Below are 19,525 nucleotides of genomic sequence, written 5' to 3'. Positions count from 1 at the left end.
ACATTATAGCCATACTTACTGTCAGGTGTTATAACGAGGCTGGTTTGTGAGATTTTGATGGCAAAACAAGGGATCCAAAAATAAGTAAATCTTGCTATAAACCAAACCACCTAGTCTTAGAAGTTTCCTAGGGTGGGATATACTGCCAAATGCTCAGGCAAGCTGGATATGGCCCAAGCCAGGCCTCAGGAAATCTCCCTTACTCCCAAGATCAAGTCTTCCCACAAGTTAGTTGTGTGGCAAGGTAAGTGACCAGATTATCCAGCAGCAGGCCCTGGGTGAATTTATGCCTCAATGTCATGGGCTCACAAAGAAAGAAGACACACAAAATGATGTGTGTATCCCTTTAAGACACAGGGACCCTGCCCATTAGCAGCCATGGCCCAACCCTTGCCCTAGAATTGTAGAGGAGCAAAGGAGTAGGGTTGGGCTGGAGGGGCTTCTAACCCCACCCATAAGAAGCATTCCAGTAATAAGTCATTGTACAGCACATTATAATTTGCAACTTCATGTGCATTATCCTTTTAATCCTCACCCTCTGAGCTATATTAACATTACCATCATTTTACTGATGAGGGAACTAAGAAGTTATACGACTTGGCCATGAGCCTTACAGATTGTAAGTGGTCCTCTAAGTGCAGTGGTCCTCTGTTATATTGTGGCTGCTCCATATTATAGCAGGGATAGATTGCTTCTGTGCATCTAATTTTATTTTCCTTCCAATAAGAACAGTGCAGTTGTAGAAGTCATTTATTATTACTGAAGGGGAGCTTGGCTATCTAAGAGAGAAATTGGAAGTTCTGTAATTTTTTAGTATTCCCATTATATATTCCTGGAGGATATTCAATAAGAGACATAAAAAGTATTTAAGATTATTATATAGATATATAGTTTCTAAAGTCTGATGATTATCATTTCTAAATCTTGGTTTCCTTCAAATTCCATTAACCATTCAAAGACTGCATTGAGCTTCAGCCATCTGCCATCAGGCTGCAGGAAACCTCGGTAAAGAAATTCAACATTTACACATAAAAAATGCTGAGCAAGTAAGCAAATGTGCCATACACATAAAATATGCAGAAGCATTGATTTAGTCATTTTGGTTTGGACACCTTTGGGTGGAAACACTTTCAAAGTTTGAATTAATCTCCAGAACACTTGCTTTGGAAGGTTGGATAATACATTTCAGACATTCTTTCAGGTCATTTTGAAATATCTTTTGTTATGTAACTGCTGCATTTTACCACTTCAAATATGTGTTCTGTCTCTGGAAATACGTAGTTTTAAAACTTAAAATAAAAAGATGAGTGAAACTGCGTAAGAAATAAAACCTATTTTTGAAAAATTATTCAGAGTATAATAAGCTGGGATTTTTTTCTTAAAATGATCCTATTTTCTTAGGACAGTCTATTTTAGCATTGGGAGGGCTAAAGAATGGGTTATAGAATTTTCAGAGTTTATTTGAGAAATTGCTTGTTTTCACCTTCTCTTCAGCATTTTAGCTGAATCAGACTTGTGTTGTATTTCTTCTTAAGTGGTATTATTACATCAATTTCTAAGACAGTTTCTTCTTTTTAAATTGGAGTTGTAACATTTTTAATCCTATTCGAGTTAATTTTTTACCATTTTTATCCTAGTTGCTTGTTATATTATAGATGATTTCTTTTTTATATTTTTCTGTTGGCCAATTATGAATATTGTGTTTTGGTTTACTGAACTATTGACTCTGACATTTAGTAATAGGAGTAAATACTTTCTCTTTTCTTTAAGACCACAAACATTTATTTAGTTTAATTACCCTTATTATTATTTTTTTTTGTATTTTTACTGTTTTCTCTTTATTAGTGTCTTTAGGTTAAAAATAACAGTCAATAAAAAAGTTTACTTGTCTGTAAAAAATATTAACAGTATTAAATAGTGTTTTATTTGTGGGGAGGAAAAGAGGGTGACTTTGTGCACTTTAACTGAGGAATTCTAATTTAATTATAATGCCCTCAGGAGATTTTCATAAAACTCGCATGAGCTGAAACTCAGATTTTGACAGGAACAGTGGCTTTTCAATGCCCTCTGAAGCTTCATGTGTTAGTCTGGCTATAGGATTATGGAGTTAGAGTCTGTCATCCTATTCTGATATTCTCTTGTTTATTTTACTATTATAATGACAATTAAAAATTCCTTTTTTATAAAAGAGAAAAGTATTGTATTGAAAATGCAGATTGGACAACCTTTGGTTTGCCTCATCTACTTTCTTAGTTTTTAGAATTCTAGTTGCTTAGGTTAGTGTTAACATAAGATGGGTCATTACTCTGTAATTTTTTGGAATTTTTGAATTTTTATTTACTTATTTTTTAATACCGCAGGTTACTCTGTAATTTTTAGTTGTGATATAGTTTCATGGTTGAATGCTGCTAGTTTTGCTGGCTCTTGCTAACAAACTATGCTTTTCATGTTGTAAACTTTCTAGATTGAGACATTCAGGAACAGATTTCCCATGAGGATAAAGAATCTTAACCTTCAGGGGCCTTTACTTGAGTGCATATCTTTCAAGCCTCTGTACCTAATTTTGTTTTATAATTTTGCATTCCTTTCCTTAAAGACGGCCCCTAAAATTGTATAAGCTTCAGGCCCCGCCACACTTGGATTTACCTCTGGCTGATAAGCTACTTTATTGAAAACTCGAAGAAAAGCAATAACAAAGATATACTTGAGCCTTCAAAAACTTAGTCAAGTGCCACACATTTTTTCCTGGTGGAAGAAATGGTCTGGACAATTATAGCAACTAGTAGAACTAGGTATCTGAAACCAGATGCACAACTGATGATTGGGAAAGCATCAGGAATAGGGTTTTATAAGCTTGTAGTTCTTGACTGAGTTCTGTTTTGTAAATTCTCAGACTATTGGTGAGTTTCTCATAGAAAAAATAGATAATTTAAAATGTTAGGAAATGTTTGTGGTATGTGGAAATTCACTCTTTAATCTATGTTTTGTATGTGCTGTAGTAATAGCATATGTCTCCTTCAGTTTCTCTTCTTTATTTTCCCTCCATTGGCTCTACTTGTACATATTTCAGAAAAATCCTCATAAATAGTGAGAATGCCAATGCAGTCTATGTGTAATACAGTCTTCACATTTCATTGTAGTATGGGAGTGTAAAAAAGACCATGCAAGCTGAAACCATGTAATAGGATATTAATACTCAATTGAAAAATTATGATTGTTCTGTGACCGCTAACAGTGTTAAAGCATTAAAAAATCTCTTACTGTTGGTTATAAGTGCAGGGAAATGAAAATAATAGTCAAACTAATATTTATTTTGTACATTAGAGTATTTAGTGATCTATATAACATTAGAAACATTGAAAGTGTTTCATTTCTTTGTAAAAAGCTATCACAAGTCATTTGAACAATTCTTACATTCTCATAATATATTTTATGATATGAAGAGAGCATTTTTTTTTTTTTATCTCTTAGCAAACAGTCATACTCGTTTTAAGTTTGAATTCCACTTTCAGTATCGTGAATTACCTCCAAGGGCTCCTTTAATACGAAGATTTTTTTACTGGTATGACTTCCTCTGGAAAACCTTGGTCTTTCTTGTAACAGGCCCTTTCCTGATTTATGTTGATAAGTTTGTCCTCATTAGGTTCCTCTGCCTGCATATATAGAGCCTCTCAAATGACAGCAGTGTCAACATTCCCACTATTCCTATAGAAGAAATAACTTCATTTATGTTTAATCTGTATTTCACTTCCAGCATTGTCACTTTACATTTCTTTGGTAGACTTTAATCTTTGATGGTGAATTCCTGCTTTTGTTTATCCATTTTTGTAAAATGTCATATTAGTTTACCACTGAGAGACAAGGAGACAACACAACTACACACTTCTTTCTGTGCATGAACTGGGTAGTAGTAGCACAGTAATACTGACAGGCTTTAAAAGAAGTGGTGTGATTTGTCACTGATTGTAATGTGTACTTGCTATTTACTAGTGACTTGTAGACTGATGAGCTAGCAACAAAGTTTATACTTCATGCTATCATTCAGTTAGTATACTATGAAAACCAAAATTTGAACTGTGTTATTGGGAAACTGGTATTATTTAACTAAAGCATAGTAACTAAAATTGCTGCATATTGGACTTGTGTAAAGTGAAGACTGCTTCTCTCTCTCTTTCTCTGTATGTTCAAAATAACTTCTAAAGCTAGATTTTAGCAGGAAGTTTAGCAGTCATGGTTAAAACATGGTTTAAATATTTCAGTTCATTTTGTGGGAGCAACATTATATTTTGTAACTAAATCCGAATACTTAATTAAAAAAAGACAAATATATGATTTTATGTTAGCATTTGAAAAGGAACACAAAACTGAAATGGATTGTTTGGTGTTTTTTCCAGTTTTATGTATGGAGAATTGACTGACAAGAAAACCATTGAGAAAGTCAGGCAGACTTTTGACAACTACGAGTCAAACTGCTTTGAAGTTCTTTTGTACAAGAAAAACAGTAGGTATCTATATTACCAATAAGGTGTGTCAACTCTTTATTAATATTACGTCTTGGTAAGTGGTAGTTAAGCTATAGTGTAGAGAGAATATAAAACTTTTATTGCTTCTCTTGGCAGGAGGTACTTGTAAAAATTAGATAGCAAAATTAATAAATAATACTTACAAAAAGCAACCTTTTGAGGACTGAAAGAAAAATATAATGCATTTTGAATGTGATTTTTTTTGTGTCAGGTGGCAAAATGTTCTGTGATTAATACTCATGGTAAAGATCCTATAGTTGTGACAGCAACTAAAAATGACAGAAATTCATTCATTTCTTCTTACAGTTAAAGGGAAAGTTGATTGGTGTCAATGGGTATGTGTGATTACCTTTCTACACATATGTAGATGACGTGAGTATATGGTATCTACCTGAGGTGAATCTTTACCAGTATGGCTGTTTGCTAGACTCAGACTGTTTTTGTGCTAGACTTTTGAGTGGAAGTAGTCATTACTTTCAGGATGGGCCACTCACATCTGGTAACTTTGTGTTGATTGTTGTTTGCTGTTCTCCATGATGGGATTTGTGGGTGGTCAATTGTCTGTTATATAATCACATAAGACCTCATGATATGGGTCTTAGGCAATTATGGGAGAGTCTGATGAGACTCTCCATTGAAGTTTGGAGGAAAAAACCAACCAAACAAAAAACCAACTAGTACACTCATCAACCAAGTCTCCTTTCTAATTTGTTTTCTTTGAATTGTCACTTACTTTATTTCTTTTTTGCTGCATTTCCAAACAGTTTTTTTTTTAAAAAAGAATAGTCACTGCATAAGATGAGTCAACTTATTTAGTGTTAATGTTAAATGATAACAAAGCCAATTATTATCTTTAGTGGAAATTGATGGTTACTAAATTCTTCCCCAGTTCAGGAAGCATTCTAGCTTCAACAGGAAGCGCTTGTACTGTGTTTAGTGCTGGTTGGGTTTTGTGGAGCATAATTTATCCTCTCCATTGTACCTTAAACATTTGTTCTCTATGGAATATTTAGAATTACATTTAGGTTTCTCTTTTTATTAATAGACCATCATAGGGATAATAACAACCATAGACATTGCTTCACAGTAGTAGTGAAGTTCCATTACCAGTATCACCTGGTTATGGGAGCACCGGTCTTCAGTGGTTTTATTTAAGGAACGTCCTATCATCTTATCTTTCATTTTAGAATCAAGGCTGAAAATGTATTTCTCTTTGACATCATAGCCAAATGTCCATTGGCTTACCAACTAGAAAACAATCCATTCTGAATGATCAGCTCTGTCTTCTACAATAGAAAAGCCAGTCTCTAGGTGCTTTCTGGTTTTTTTTTTCACTAGGTCCAAATACATACTGATAAGCTGTAGTAGACCCATATGCCAAAACTCCCTTTCATTTTTTTTTTTTTTTTTTTTTTCTGTACCACGAGTCTTGTGGGATCTTAGTTCCCCAACCAGGGATCAATCCTGTGCCCCCTGCCTTGGAAGTGCAGAGTCCTAACCACTTGTCCACCAGGGAATGCCCCCTGTCATTTTCATATAGGGTTGTTATCCCTCGAATGACTTCAATATGTACCTTGAGTTTAGCAAGTAATTTAAGAATATTCCGTATTACTAGGGTCATTTAACCCTGGGATTTAAACAGAATAAATGAATCTTTTTCTGATTTTAAAGCTTCAAAGCCAAGTCCATAGTTTCTGATTTTCTCAAAAATACCTTTGTGGAAATTTTGTTTTGTTTAGATCCTTTAAATCATGTTAACAATAGCTTTAATATTACATTTCCAAAAGTTTCCTTCCAAGGTGGTTTGGATAGTTTGCTTTATTTTAATAGCTTGTAATAATTGTCTGACCTTTGTTCAGGCCTGTCTGGTTCTTTTCAGATCTATACAGTATCTATAAACATGTAGCTGTCTGCTTAGAGCCAGTAGGAGTTATGGTCCATAGCACTATAGATTAAAACTCCTGTCCCTTCTGGAAAGTATCTGCATTGAGTTTTTTTTCTTTAATATGAAGAATAGATATTATCCATGCATTATAAGGCAGTTCTACTATACTTAAAAGCAGCTTTAAAAAATCTTGTAAATAGCTAAAGACTTTTGAATAACAACTGAAAAAAGTGTGTTCTTCTGACATTTTTTAATGTTAGAAAAATTCACATGCCTGTAGAGAACTGTTTTGGGAATGCCTGAATGCCAAGTCCTCCCAACACTTCCATTAAATAATTAGCTAAACACCATTTGCAGACAGGGAGATTGAGGTCTCTGATTTAATATGTGTCACGATCGACATTTCAGTTTGCAGCCTCTATTCTTTAGGTCCATTGCTCCGATTAACAGTGGGCTGCTTCTACTGTTGAGAAAGAAGCAGTGGCTCTGGGATGATGACTGAAAATGGATCTTTCTGTTTACACAAAGGCAGAACTGTGATATCTAGGGCAACTCCAAATAATCAACGCCAGGGCACTGCCTCGAGTTTCCAGCAGCTACAGGCCTCTCTACCTAACCCTCCCAGACTTCCTGTCTCCTTGAACCCCAAATCCAGAATATGGATATTTCACCAATCACTCAGCAAAAACTCAGCCTACTTGGAGAAGTCAGAGACTGTGACTAAACCTGAAAATAGTATACCGTGATACCTGAAAACAATTTTTAAAACAGCTCTGACTAAATCCCAAAATTTGAAAAGTTGCTGTTTTCATAGGACGGTATGAACTGTAACATCATCTCTTTCTGTTCAGATTTCTAGCAGACCTTGGAAAACGACTTGTTTTTAATACCCCTTTCTCTCTGTTTATAACCTTGCTGCCTCAAGCTCACTGTGTTGGAACAGCCATAGGCCATGTATCTGCTAGCGTCTGGGCCTGGTGATTTGTCAAACTCTGTACATCACTCACAGTTCCTGGACACACTGTGTAAAATAAGAAGCAGAAAACAAAGAACAAGCCTTTCTGGGAGATGGTGTGATTGTTTTTGAGGTCCCTGTCTCATCCTGTAATCATTTTGGAAAAGGCCATGTCCTCTGTAGGCCCCCTGGGGTTGCAAAGGACCTGGTTGTCTGAAATGAATATTTATAGAAATCTCCTCTCTCGAATTCCCTGACTTCTAGCACCCAGTAGTTAAGTCGCCCATTCTTGGGTAAATGGCAAATTCCCCTTTGTGGTGATATCATTACCTGACAATTTTTGGCCACAGGTGTGGAGGTGCTTCTTATTGGTTTTCATTGGAAGTCACTAACAGGCTATCAACTCTCACCTAGAGATTATTAACAGCTGCACATTTCACTCCCCAAATCCCAAACTGACAGAAGACTTTATGTCTTTAAGAATGAATATTTGGAGAGGCTTTACTGCCTGTGGCTTGGAAAGACTATCATGGAAAATGTGTCTTTTTGATTCTGATGGAACATTCCCTCAGTGTTTTATCATTTAATGGGTAATTACTCCTTTGAAGGCATTTCTTGTGTCTTCAGATATTTATTATTTGACCCATTGCCAGTTTCTAATTTGTCCAAATCCTAAGCCTTGAATGCTTTGAAACTCTGTGTCCTCTGGAGTCTGTAGGAGCCACTGTTTGAAGAACATGGTGACAGAGACCAGCCTCATACTTTGAGCGAGGGAGGTTGGAAGCAGTGTCTCATGAAGATGCCTGAGACTTTCAAGGCCTGGGGACATTTTTTTTTTCTTTAACACTGCCTTAAAGGCTTCAGGTATAGCTCTGTGTACATCAGGCTTCTACTGTTGCTGACATCGTATCTCTCTGATGTGGGGATGTGGTCAGAGCCACAGAGTTATAAGTCTGTCTGACTGATGAGAGAGTCTTGAGATAGAAGCAACATTTCAAAAGTTTCTCAAAGAGGAATACTTATCAGAGCATCAGGTATTGATGTTGAAGTCGACTGGAAAAACTTCTCAAAGTGACAAGGAGGAATGCTCACACTTGGTGAGACTATGGAAGGGAGGTGGTGAGAGCAGCAGTGGTGTAGGGACCCAGATCTAAAGGTGATGCTGGCATTGCTTAAATAGCAAGACTGCCTTTATTCCACTGCATTGTGAAATGACACCCCATGCTTTACTTTCAAATTTTGATATTTTGGGTTGAAAAATATGTTCATTAATTTTTGAGCAACTGGTAGTTGATATAAAATGAAAGGTGTTTTGATTCTTTTCAGCAATTAAAATACTATTGTTTTGGTGCTGATTCCTGGCATAGAAGTTGGCAGCTGAAGGAGGAAGGAAAGCGGGAGATGATTTCATCGTGGTGGTTATGTCACGCTCTGTTGTCCTTTCTCTCTTTTACAGGAACCCCTGTTTGGTTTTATATGCAAATTGCACCCATAAGAAATGAACATGAAAAGGTGGTTTTGTTCCTATGCACTTTCAAGGACATTACATTGTTCAAACAGCCAATAGAGGATGATTCAACAAAAGGTAATTTTCAAAAGAATCACCATACTTAAGGATTAGCCTGTCATTTAAATATATTATTATTATTATTTTAACAGCATCCATTGGTTGAACTTGAAAACAAAATTTTACTGTGTGGCCATTCTTTTGCTTTATTCATTCTAGTAATTGTCCAGAATCATTTTATTCAATCATATTGTTTGAATGGAAGTAGAACATTGAAATATTCATTGGTTAACTTAAATTATAAGTTAAATTATAAGAGGAATTGAGATGAGATATAAGGAAGAGATTTCATAGAGCATTATTAATTTTGAATCAATATAATGGGAGTTTCAACACCTTCTATCATACTTAGCTTTAGAAACAAAGCTTGTGGGATTGTTTGGGTGATGTCCTATTAGAACACAGTTGATTAGTTGAATTTTGTTACATTGATTAGAGCTTGATTAGTTGACTTTTCCAGGTTACTTTTCTCCCTTTACTTATTTGGTTTTTGTAGACTCTCTTGGGTAGATGTTGTTTAATTATGTAAAGAACAATTTTGTCATTCAGAAAGCGGCTGGCAAAATGCAAACATTCTGATTGGAGTCTTATTGACTATAATATTCAGAGAGGCTGCTATAGAAAACATTAGTCAGTGGCATGTGCTTTTACCCCCTTTTATATGTAATTTACTCTCATTTTGTTCTCTCCAATTATGTTTAAATTAGAAACTGGTGTCATATAAATGCAGAATTTCAAATACCCTCAGAAGATTTTATGAAATGTTATTTTTAATAATATCTTAGGGGATTGAAAATGAATGTTTTCTTTACATTTAGCAAACATTGCCTTTTCTTACCTCTTTAAAAAAACTGGCACAGAAGTTTTAATCTTTTCAACTGTAATCATAGTCATAGAAAAATTGCATTAGGTTTATTCCCTGCATATGAATTCATATGTATATTATGTAAGTGTGTGTGTGTATATACATATGCTTAGTTTCTGGTTAGCAACAAATTGCAAGAGGAATATTTTATGATGGGCAGAGCATTTAAAGTATGAGAGAAATTCATTTGTGACTATTTCTGAAAATGTGTGTGTTAAATAATCTCCTGGAAGATCGAATATTCACTTTTTGACATGTACTACCTGTTTCTCTGCCTTTACTCTTAGAGCCAGTGTCTAGGAAGTTTAGGATAAATTTAAATACTATTTTAAAATAGAATAGTCTTTTAATGGTGTTTAGGTTTAATGCTCCTTCATTTTAAAATTCAAGATGCTCCATCCAATAGCAGTAGAATACATATTCTTCTCAAACTTACATGGAACATTCACTAGATAGATCATATTCCGGCCATAAAACATACTTTGACAAATTTAAAAGGATAGAAATCTTGCAAGGTATGTTGTTAGATCACAATGGAGTTAAACTAGAAATCAATGAGAGAAAGACAACTAGAAACCCCCCAAATATTTGGAAATTAACACATTTCTAAATAGCCCATGGGTTAAAGAAGAAACCTTAAGATAAATTAGAAAAATATCTTGAACTAAATGAAAATTAAAATATAACATATCAAATTTCTGAGATGCAGCAAAAGCAGTGCTTAGAGGAAAACGTATGTCATTAAATGCATATATTTGAATGAAGAAAGTTATAAAATTAATAACCTAAGCTTCCACCTTAGAAAACTAGACAAAGAAGAGCAATTTAAGCCAAAGCAAGCTGAAGACAAGAAGTAATAAACTTTAGAGTAGAAATCAATGAAATAGAAAACAGAAAAAACATTCAAGAGAATCACTGTAACTCAAAGCTGACTCTTAGAAAAGAATATTAAAGTTAACGAACCTCTAGCCAGGCTAACCAAGAAAAATGGAGAAGACACAAATTACCAATACAAAGAATTAAAGAAGGGCCATTACAACATATTTCATGGGCATAAAAGCATGTAAAGAAATACTTTGAACTACTTGATAGCCACTGAATTGATAACTTAGTTAAAGTGGGCCAATTCCTTGAAAGACACAAACTACCAGAACACACACTAGGAGAAACAGGTAACCTGAATTGTCCTATATCTATTAAATAAGTTAATAATTAATAAACTTTCCAAATAAGAAGTGCAGATGGTTTCATTGGTGAATTCACAGTCTCTTCCAGAAAATAGTAGTACAGAGAACTCTCCTAACTCATTTTATGAGGCAGCTGTACCATCATACCAAAACCAGAAGACATTACAAACCAACATTTCTCATGAATGTAGATGTAAAAATCCTCAACAAGAGTAGATTGCAATGACATATTAAAAGAATTACACATAATGACCAACTGGGATTTCTTCCACATATGCAAAGCTGGTTCAAAATTCAAAAAACAATCACTCTAATTCATTGTACCAACAGCAGGTTAAAGAAGAAAATTCATTTGATCATATCAGTTGGCATAGAAAAAGCATTTCACAATACCCAACACCTGTTCATGATAAAACTCTCAGCAAAGTAGGAATAGAGGGGAACTTCCTCAACTTGATGAGACACATCTATGGAAAACCTGCAGCTAATAGCTGACTGTATCTTAAAGTGCTATATATATTTTTAAAAATTTTTATTTCTTATTGGAGTAGAGTTGATTAACAATGTTGTGTTAGTTTCAGGTGTACAGCAAAGTGACTCAGTTATACATATATACATGTATCTATTCTTTTTAAAATTATTTTCTTATTTAGGTTATTACAGAGTATTGAGCAGAGTTTCCTGTGCTATACAGTAGGTCCTTGCTGGTTATCTATTTTAAATATAGCAGTGTGTACATATCAATCCCAAATTCCCAATCTGTCCCTCCTCCCCACCCTTCCCCCCTGGTAACCATAAGTTCGTTCTCTAAGTCTGTGAGTCTGTTTCTGTTTTGTAAATAAGTTCGTTTGTATCATTTTTTTTAGATTCTGCATATAAGCAATATCATATAATATTTGTCTTTCTCTGTTTGACTTACTTCACTTAGTATGATAATCTCCAGGTCCATCCATGTTGCTGCAAATGGCATTATTTCATTATTTTTAATGGCTGAGTAATATTCCATTGTATATATATATCACATCTTCTATATCCATTCATCTGTTGATGGACATTTAGGTTGCTTCCATGTCTTGGCTATTGTAAACAGTACTGCAATGAACATTGAGGTGCATGTAACCTTTCAAATCACGTTTTTCTCTGGATATATGCCCAGGAGTGGGATTGCTCTCTAGCATTTATTATTTGTGGTTTATATATATGTCAATCCCAATCTCCCAGTTCGTCCCACCCCTCTTCCCCCCTTGGTAACCATAAGTTTGTTCTTTACATCTGTGACTGTATTTCTGCTTTGCTGATAAGTTCATCTGTACCATTTTTCTAGAATCCACATATAAGTGATATTATTCGCTATTTGTTTTTCTTTCTAACTTACTTCACTCTGTATGACAATCTCTAGGTCCATCCACCTCTCTGCAAATGGCACTATTTCATTCTTTTTTATGGCTGAGTAATCTATTGTATATATGTACCAGATCTTCTTTATCCATTCCTCTGTCTGTGGACATTTACATTGTTTCCATGTCCTGGCTATTGTAAACAGTGTTGTAATGAACATCGGGATGCATGCATCTTTTTTGAATTATGGTTTTCTCTGGATATATGCCTAGGAGTGGGATTGCTGGGTCATAGGATAGCTCTATTTTTAGTTTTTAAGGAACTTCCATACTGTTCTCCACAGTGGCTGTACCAATTTACATTCCCACCAACAGTGTAGGAGGGTTCCCTTGTAGACTTTTTGATGATGACCATTCTGACTGGTGTGAGGTGATATCTCATTGTGGTTTTGATTTGCATTTCTTTAATAATTAACGATGTTGAGCATCTTTCCATGTGCCTCTTGGCCATCTGTATGTCTTTGGAGAAATGTTTATGTAGGTCTTCTGCCTATTTTTTGATCGGATTGTTTGGTTTTTTGATATTGAGCTACATGAGTTGTTTGTAAATTTTGCTAAAGAGCTATATTTTAAAATAAAATATAAATGATTGGCATATGACTTGTGACCTAACATATTCTTCAAATGAATTTCTCCTGCTATCACACATGAATGATAGTCAGACTGAGTAAAAAACTTTTATGTCATAGACTTTTCCCTCAAAAATATTTACACTTTTATTTACATTTATATTTGATGATTATTGTTTTTTCTCATTTACTTTAAGTGATTTCATGGCACAGCTAAAATTGGCCAAGAAAAGTATAGTACTTTCTCACAGTTCTGACCTGCTGAACGTTAATGATGGTGTCTATTTATGGAAACTGAAAGTTGGCAGCATTTTACAATGAGGCTGGGGAAAGGGTGCTAATACTGAAGGGCTGACCTTTATTTCTCAAGTTAGTACCACTCCATTTATCTGCCTCTACCTCCATCTCTCTGCCTCCTCACATCCACTCATTGAGCTCCTTTTCTTTTAAATGCATAATTTTATTCTTACAAAAATGAACTCCATTTAAACAAACTCCAGACAACTCAGACCACTTGATTTTTGAGCTATGTGTTCAATAGAGATGTAAATTAGAATTTTTAGGGAAAATCAAACCCCATTGTGAAAAGCATTAGAGTAAAATATCTCTTTCCAGTGCCAGAATTTGTAGTGGAAGGGCTTATTTTAAATAGACTATTATTTTGAGACTCCTCCACACCTTTCAAATACATAACAGATTTCTGAAAAAGTATTGCAGAATGTAACTATGAATGGTGTATATAAGCTACTTTCTATTATTCGTGCTAGTTGTAAATATATGCAAAATTCAAGAGAAATAAAATATTTATGACCTTAAGCAATCGTCCTACTATCCCTGTGAAGTAGCAGTAACAGAAGGTATGTTTTGAAAACTTGGCACAAAAATGTGTCTTTCAACTTTTTAAATTGAGCCAAGGGGACCATGGAACTTTTGGGAAAGAGCAGATGAGATTTCATGATAATACCATAATATCAAAATGATTTGAGTCTAGAGCATTGAACTTGGACACAGTTATCTTACTTTTGATTCAGCCTTGGGCAACAGAGTTACTTAACATGAGCCTTCTCATGACTCTTCTAGGAGTATTTATTCTTTTCGTTTATGTTATCTATTTTTTTTTTCCCAAGCAAAAATGCTGATTGAGCAAACATTATGGTGCAGAGACTGTTCTAGGTCCTGGAGATACAAAGTTCCTTCTGTCACATACTAATGGGGGGAGGGGGAGGCACGACAAATAAGTAAATATATAGTGGAAGCTTTGTTCTGATTGCTCTTATTTTCTCAGTAAAAGAGGAAACACAGTTATCAACTGAGAGTAAGGATGGTGAGGAGGTGAGGAGGAGGCATGAAACAGCTGTGTAGAGAGTGGAGCAGTGAGTGGCCAAGGTTAAATTCAGCAGGTTTGCTGTGCAGCACTAAGGTCCATGTGAGGCTAGTGGTCATACATTTCATTAGTATCTATGAGCATGATTATGTGTTTACTCCACCCGTGTTTAGTCACAGGTATATAGATGCTGAAGTAGGTGAGCTGGATTTAACCAGAGTGGGGGTTTAGTCAGGTGAGCAAGATGAAAAGAATCAGGGAGCTCAGGGATCAAGGATAAGGGATCAGGGGGCCAAGGATGCTTGCAAGGGAGTAGGTTGAGGGTGTTTGCAAAATGTTGAAGCAATACTTAGGTAATAAAGCCTTGGCCTAGGACATAGGAAATAGTGTTTTAGGATGCAGAACAAACAAGGAAATTCACACATTGGAGAGCCAGGATATAATATTTTTCATCCCAGAACAAGGGCATTTTACCTTCTTAATGTGAAAAGGGGCCAGTGATTGGAGCAAAGGCCCACATCCTTTGAAGATTCGACAAAATCTCCTTCTACTTATATTGGTATTTTTACCAAGAAACTCAGACATATGGGTGAAAGACTTGACTAAACTGGCTAACTGTGAATTTTATTTCTAAATTGTATCTCGGATAGTAACTATAGCATGATGGCAGACAACTAGTTTGAGCGCAGCTCTTATAATGAATCCTATGATCACCAAAACTTCATTCTAGATTAATATTTCCCTTTGAAGTGAATGGCACTGAGTGATGCCAACAATATCTTTGACTTATACCATGATGGTTGGTAGCAGAAACTATTGAAGGGAAAGAAAACCAGCTTTGATGGAGTAGTTAATATGTGTCAGGAGCTTTGTATTCTTTTTTGCTCATTCCTATAATTCTGAAAATTAGTATTATTATCTCCATTTTACTGTTGAAGATCCTGACGCCCACAGTCTGACTGATTTCCAATCTGATGTTCTCTCTATTACACGATGCTGCCTCGTCCTTTCCAGCGGAAACATATTGCTGGGGATTGGCCACCCTAATCCCCTGCTCTTCTTTTTCCCTACAAAGATGAAGCACAAGTTGAGGACACTCTCAACTTGTGCTTTTGTACTGTTTTGAATCAACGGAATTTACTGATAATAATTCAAAGAGGCAAAAGTGTTTTTGTTATCTTTTGTTTCTGGTATTGAGGTCTTACAACTGTTGTTCAGATTATCAGTCAGTGGTACCTGATACATCATTTATAATAATACAAAGGGGAAAAATTACAGCCAAGAAATCCATTCTGTTGATTATCCCTATGTGTTCTAAAAGAGGTGGTCTTAATCTCTGCCCATTTATACTGTACAGTATTTTCAAAGAGATTCCAAAACTGCCAAGACACTTACAGTGTGAAATATCCTGTGCCAAATAGTTAGGGCATCTTTGTGCCAATAATTGAGAAAAAAAACCTTCCTGTAGAATGAAAATAACAGCAAAAATAGCAACCTTCCCCTTGTAGGAAGCCAATGGTTTTCTTTAGAGAGTAAACAACAGATGACATATGAGTAATTATACCATGTGGTCTCTATGGCCAAGAGTATAATTGTTTACCTAAGCTTTTTTCTTATAGATTAGAGTCTTGTGTTGCAGTCTGGTAGATTGATTGAACTGCCTCTGTGACTTCCTTTTATTTTTAAGATTAGGCAGTCCATGACAAAGAGGTTGATTGCAATCCAATAAAGCTAAACTAATGTTTTATTAAGAAGGAGTTGGCATCCTGAGCTTTTAGGAGAACAAATGTTCTCATAATGCCATGAACAACTTATAGAGCAACTATTAGGCTCTTCATATTCAGCAGTCTGTTCACATTGCCCTGTATCGACCACATCTAAGTAACATCAGTGAACTGTGCTGAATAATCAGTCACACCAGTTAGATCTCAGTAAAGGCGAGATCAGTAAATGTACTGTTGGGAAAAGTTAGAATTGCTGATGTGTCTTTTTTTCCTGACCTAGACAGTGTGGCTGCTCAACTTTTTCAAAGTTTGACTGTACAGAGGGCGTTGCTGACAGATCAGATGAACTAATCTATCTAATAACATGGGCAATTCCAGATGTGCCCAAGAGCACAAAGGGATTAGCATAAGGAAATTCACTGGGGCATTGTTAGTGATAGTGAAAAATCTAGAAACCACTTAAATGTTCATGAATAGAATATATACATGATCAGGAAAGAGCAAATGCCTAATTCTCTGAGATAATAAAGGTACAGGCAAGAATCAGGTGCCATTGTGGGTGGGTCTTGAGGTGGAGGTGACAGAAGGGAGGTTGAAGGCTGTTGTGTTTCTTGTGTCTTCAGTTCTTTGATTTTTCTTTTCTTAACTTTTTTAAAATTGGGATATAGTTGCTTTACAATGTTGTGTTAGTTTCTGCTGTAGAACAGAATGAATCAGCTATATGTATACATATGTCCTCTCCCTCTGGGGCATCCCTTCCACCTCCCTCCCTCCCTCCCATCCCACCCATGTAGGTCACCACAGAGCACCGAGCTGCGTTCCCTGCACTATACAGCAGGTTCCAACTAGCTATCTGTTTTACACATGGTAGTGTATATTTGTCAATCCCAGTCTCACAATTCATCCCACCCCCACCCCGTGTTCACACATCTGTTCTCTACATCTGCGTCTCTATTCCTGCCCTACAAATAGGTTCATCTGTACCATTTTTCTAGATTCCACGTATCGGCATTAATATACAATATTTGTTTTTCTCTTTCTGACTTACTTAACTCTGTATGGCAGACTCTAGGTACATCCATGTCTCTACAAATGACCCAATTTTTTCCTTTTTTATGGCTGAGTAATATTCTATTCTGTACATGTACCACATCTTCTTTATCCATTCATCTGTCGATGGACATTTAGATTCCTTCCATGTCCTGGTTATTATAAATAGTGTTGCAATGAACATCGGGGTGCATGTGTCTTTTTGAATTATGTTTTTCTCTGAGTATATGCCCAGTAGTGGGATTGCTGGGTCGTATGGTAGTTCTATTTTTAATTTTTTAAGGAACCTCCATACTGCTTCCCATAGTGACTGTACCAATTTACATTCCCACCAACAGTGCAAGAGGGTTCTCTTTTCTCCACACGCTCTCCAGCATTTATTGTTTATAGATTTTTTGATGATGGCCATTCTGACTGGTGTGAGGTGATACCTCATTGTAGTTTTGATCTGCATTTCTCTAATAATTAGTGATGTTGAGCATCTTTTCATGTGCCTCTTGACCATCTGTATGTCTTCTTCAAGAAATGTCTATTTAGGTCACCAGCCCATTTTTTGATTGGGTTGTTTGTTTTCTTGATATTGAGTTGCATGAGCTGCTCGTATATTTTGGAGATTAATCCCTTGTCAGTTGCTTCATTTGCAAATATTTTCTCCCATTCTGAGGGTTGTCTTTTCATCATGTTTATGATTTTCTCTGCTGTGCAAAAGCTTTAAAGTTTCATTAGGTCCCATTTGTTTATTTTTGCTTTCATTTTCATTACTCTAGGAGGTGGGTCAAAAAGGATCTTGCTGTGATTTATGTCAAAGAGTTTTCTTCCTATGTTTTCCTCCAAGAATTTTATAGTATCTTATCTTACATTTAGGTCTTTAATCCACTTTGAGTTTATTTTTGTGTATGGTGTTAGGGAGTGTTCTAATTTCATTCTTTTACATGTAGCTGTCCAGTTTCCCCAGCACCACTTATTGAAGAGACTGTCTTTTCTCCAGTCTCCTGTATATTGTATATCCTTGCCTCCTTTGTTATATATTAGGTGACCATAGGTGTGTGGGGTTATCTCTGGGCTTTCTATCCTGTTGCATTGATCTATATTTCTGTTTTTGTGCCAGGATAATACTATCTTGATTACTGTAGCTTTGTAGTATAGTCTGAAGTCAGGGAGCCTGATTCCTCCAGCTCCATTTTTCTTTCTCAAGATTGTTTTGGCTATTCAGGGTCTTTTGTGTTTCCATACAAATGGTAAAGTTTTTTGCTCTAATTCTGTGAAAAATGCCATTGGTAATTTGGTAGGGATTGCATTGAATCTGTAGATTGCTTTGGGTTGTATAGTCGTTTTCACAATATTGATTCTTCCAATTGAAGAACATGGTATATTTCTGTCTGTTGTGTCCTCTTTGATTTCTTTTATCAGTGTCTTATGGTTTTATGAGTACAGGTCCTTTACCTCCTTAGATGTGTTTATTCCTAGGTATTTTACTCTTTTTGTTGCAATGGTAAATAGGATTGTTTCCATAATTTCTCTTTTTGATCTTTTGTTGTTAGTGTAAAGGAATGCAAGAGATTTCTGTGCATTAATTTTGTATCCTGCAACTTTACCAAATTCATTAATTAACTCTAGTATTTTTCTGGTGGCATCTTTAGGATTTTCTATGTATAGTGTCATGTCATCTGCAAACAGTGACAATTTAACTTCTTCTTGTCCAATTTGGATTCCTTTTATTTCTTTTTCTTCTCTGATTGCTGTAGCTAGGACTTCCAAAACTATGTTGAATAATAGTGGTGAGAGTGGACATTCTTGTCTTGTTCCTGATCTTAGAGGAAATACTTTCAGTTTTTCACCTTTGAGAGTGATGTTTGCTGTGGAATATCTTTTTCCATCCCCTCACTTTCAGTCTGTTTGTGTCTAGGTCTGAAGTGGGTCTCTTGTAGACAGCATATATATGGGTCTTGTTTTTGTATCCATTCAGCCAGTCTGTGTCTTTAGGTTGAAGCATTTAATCCATTTACATTTAAGGTAATTATCAATATGTATGTTCCTACTACCATTTTCTTTATTGTTTTGGGTTTGTTTTTGTAGGTTTTTTCTTCTCTTGTGTTTCCCACCTAGAGAAGTTCCTTCGGCATTTGTTGTAAAGCTGGTTTGGTGGTGCTGAATTCTCTTAGCTTTTGCTTGTCAGTAAAGCTTCAATTTCTCTACCTAATCTGAATGAGATCCTTGCTGGGTAGAGTAATCTTGGTTGTAGGTTTTTCCCTTTCATCACTTTAAATATGTCCTGCCGCCACTCCCTTCTGGCCTGCAGGGTTTCTGCTGAAAAATCAGCTGATAACCTTATGGAGATTCCTTGCATGTTAATTTTTTGCTTTTCCCTTGTTGCTTTTAATATTTTTTCTTTGAATTTAATTTTTGTTAGTTTGATTAATATGTGTCTTGGTGTGTTTCTCCTTGGGTTTCTCCTGTATGGGACTCCCTGTGCTTCCTG

At 35.6% G+C, this 19,525-nt stretch overlaps 1 protein-coding gene across 1 annotated transcript in view; it reads left to right on the top strand.

The window, feature by feature from the left end:
- Window positions 1–19,525, top strand: part of KCNH5 (potassium voltage-gated channel subfamily H member 5) — a gene marked incomplete at both ends in the record, with an annotated part of 359,387 nt that overhangs the window by 44,060 nt on the left and 295,802 nt on the right. Inside the window, 2 exons of the mRNA XM_081228128.1 lie at window positions 4,395–4,501; window positions 8,820–8,948. Of these exons, the coding sequence (XP_081084254.1) occupies window positions 4,395–4,501; window positions 8,820–8,948 (236 nt within the window). The remainder of the gene's footprint in view (window positions 1–4,394; window positions 4,502–8,819; window positions 8,949–19,525) is intronic.

Source organism: Mesoplodon bidens (assembly GCF_964165515.1).
Source record: "Mesoplodon bidens genome assembly, chromosome: 3".
Taxonomy (NCBI): domain Eukaryota; kingdom Metazoa; phylum Chordata; class Mammalia; order Artiodactyla; family Ziphiidae; genus Mesoplodon; species Mesoplodon bidens.
The sequence above is the reverse complement of the archived record's forward strand: the minus strand, read 5'-3'. Positions and strand labels throughout refer to the sequence as shown.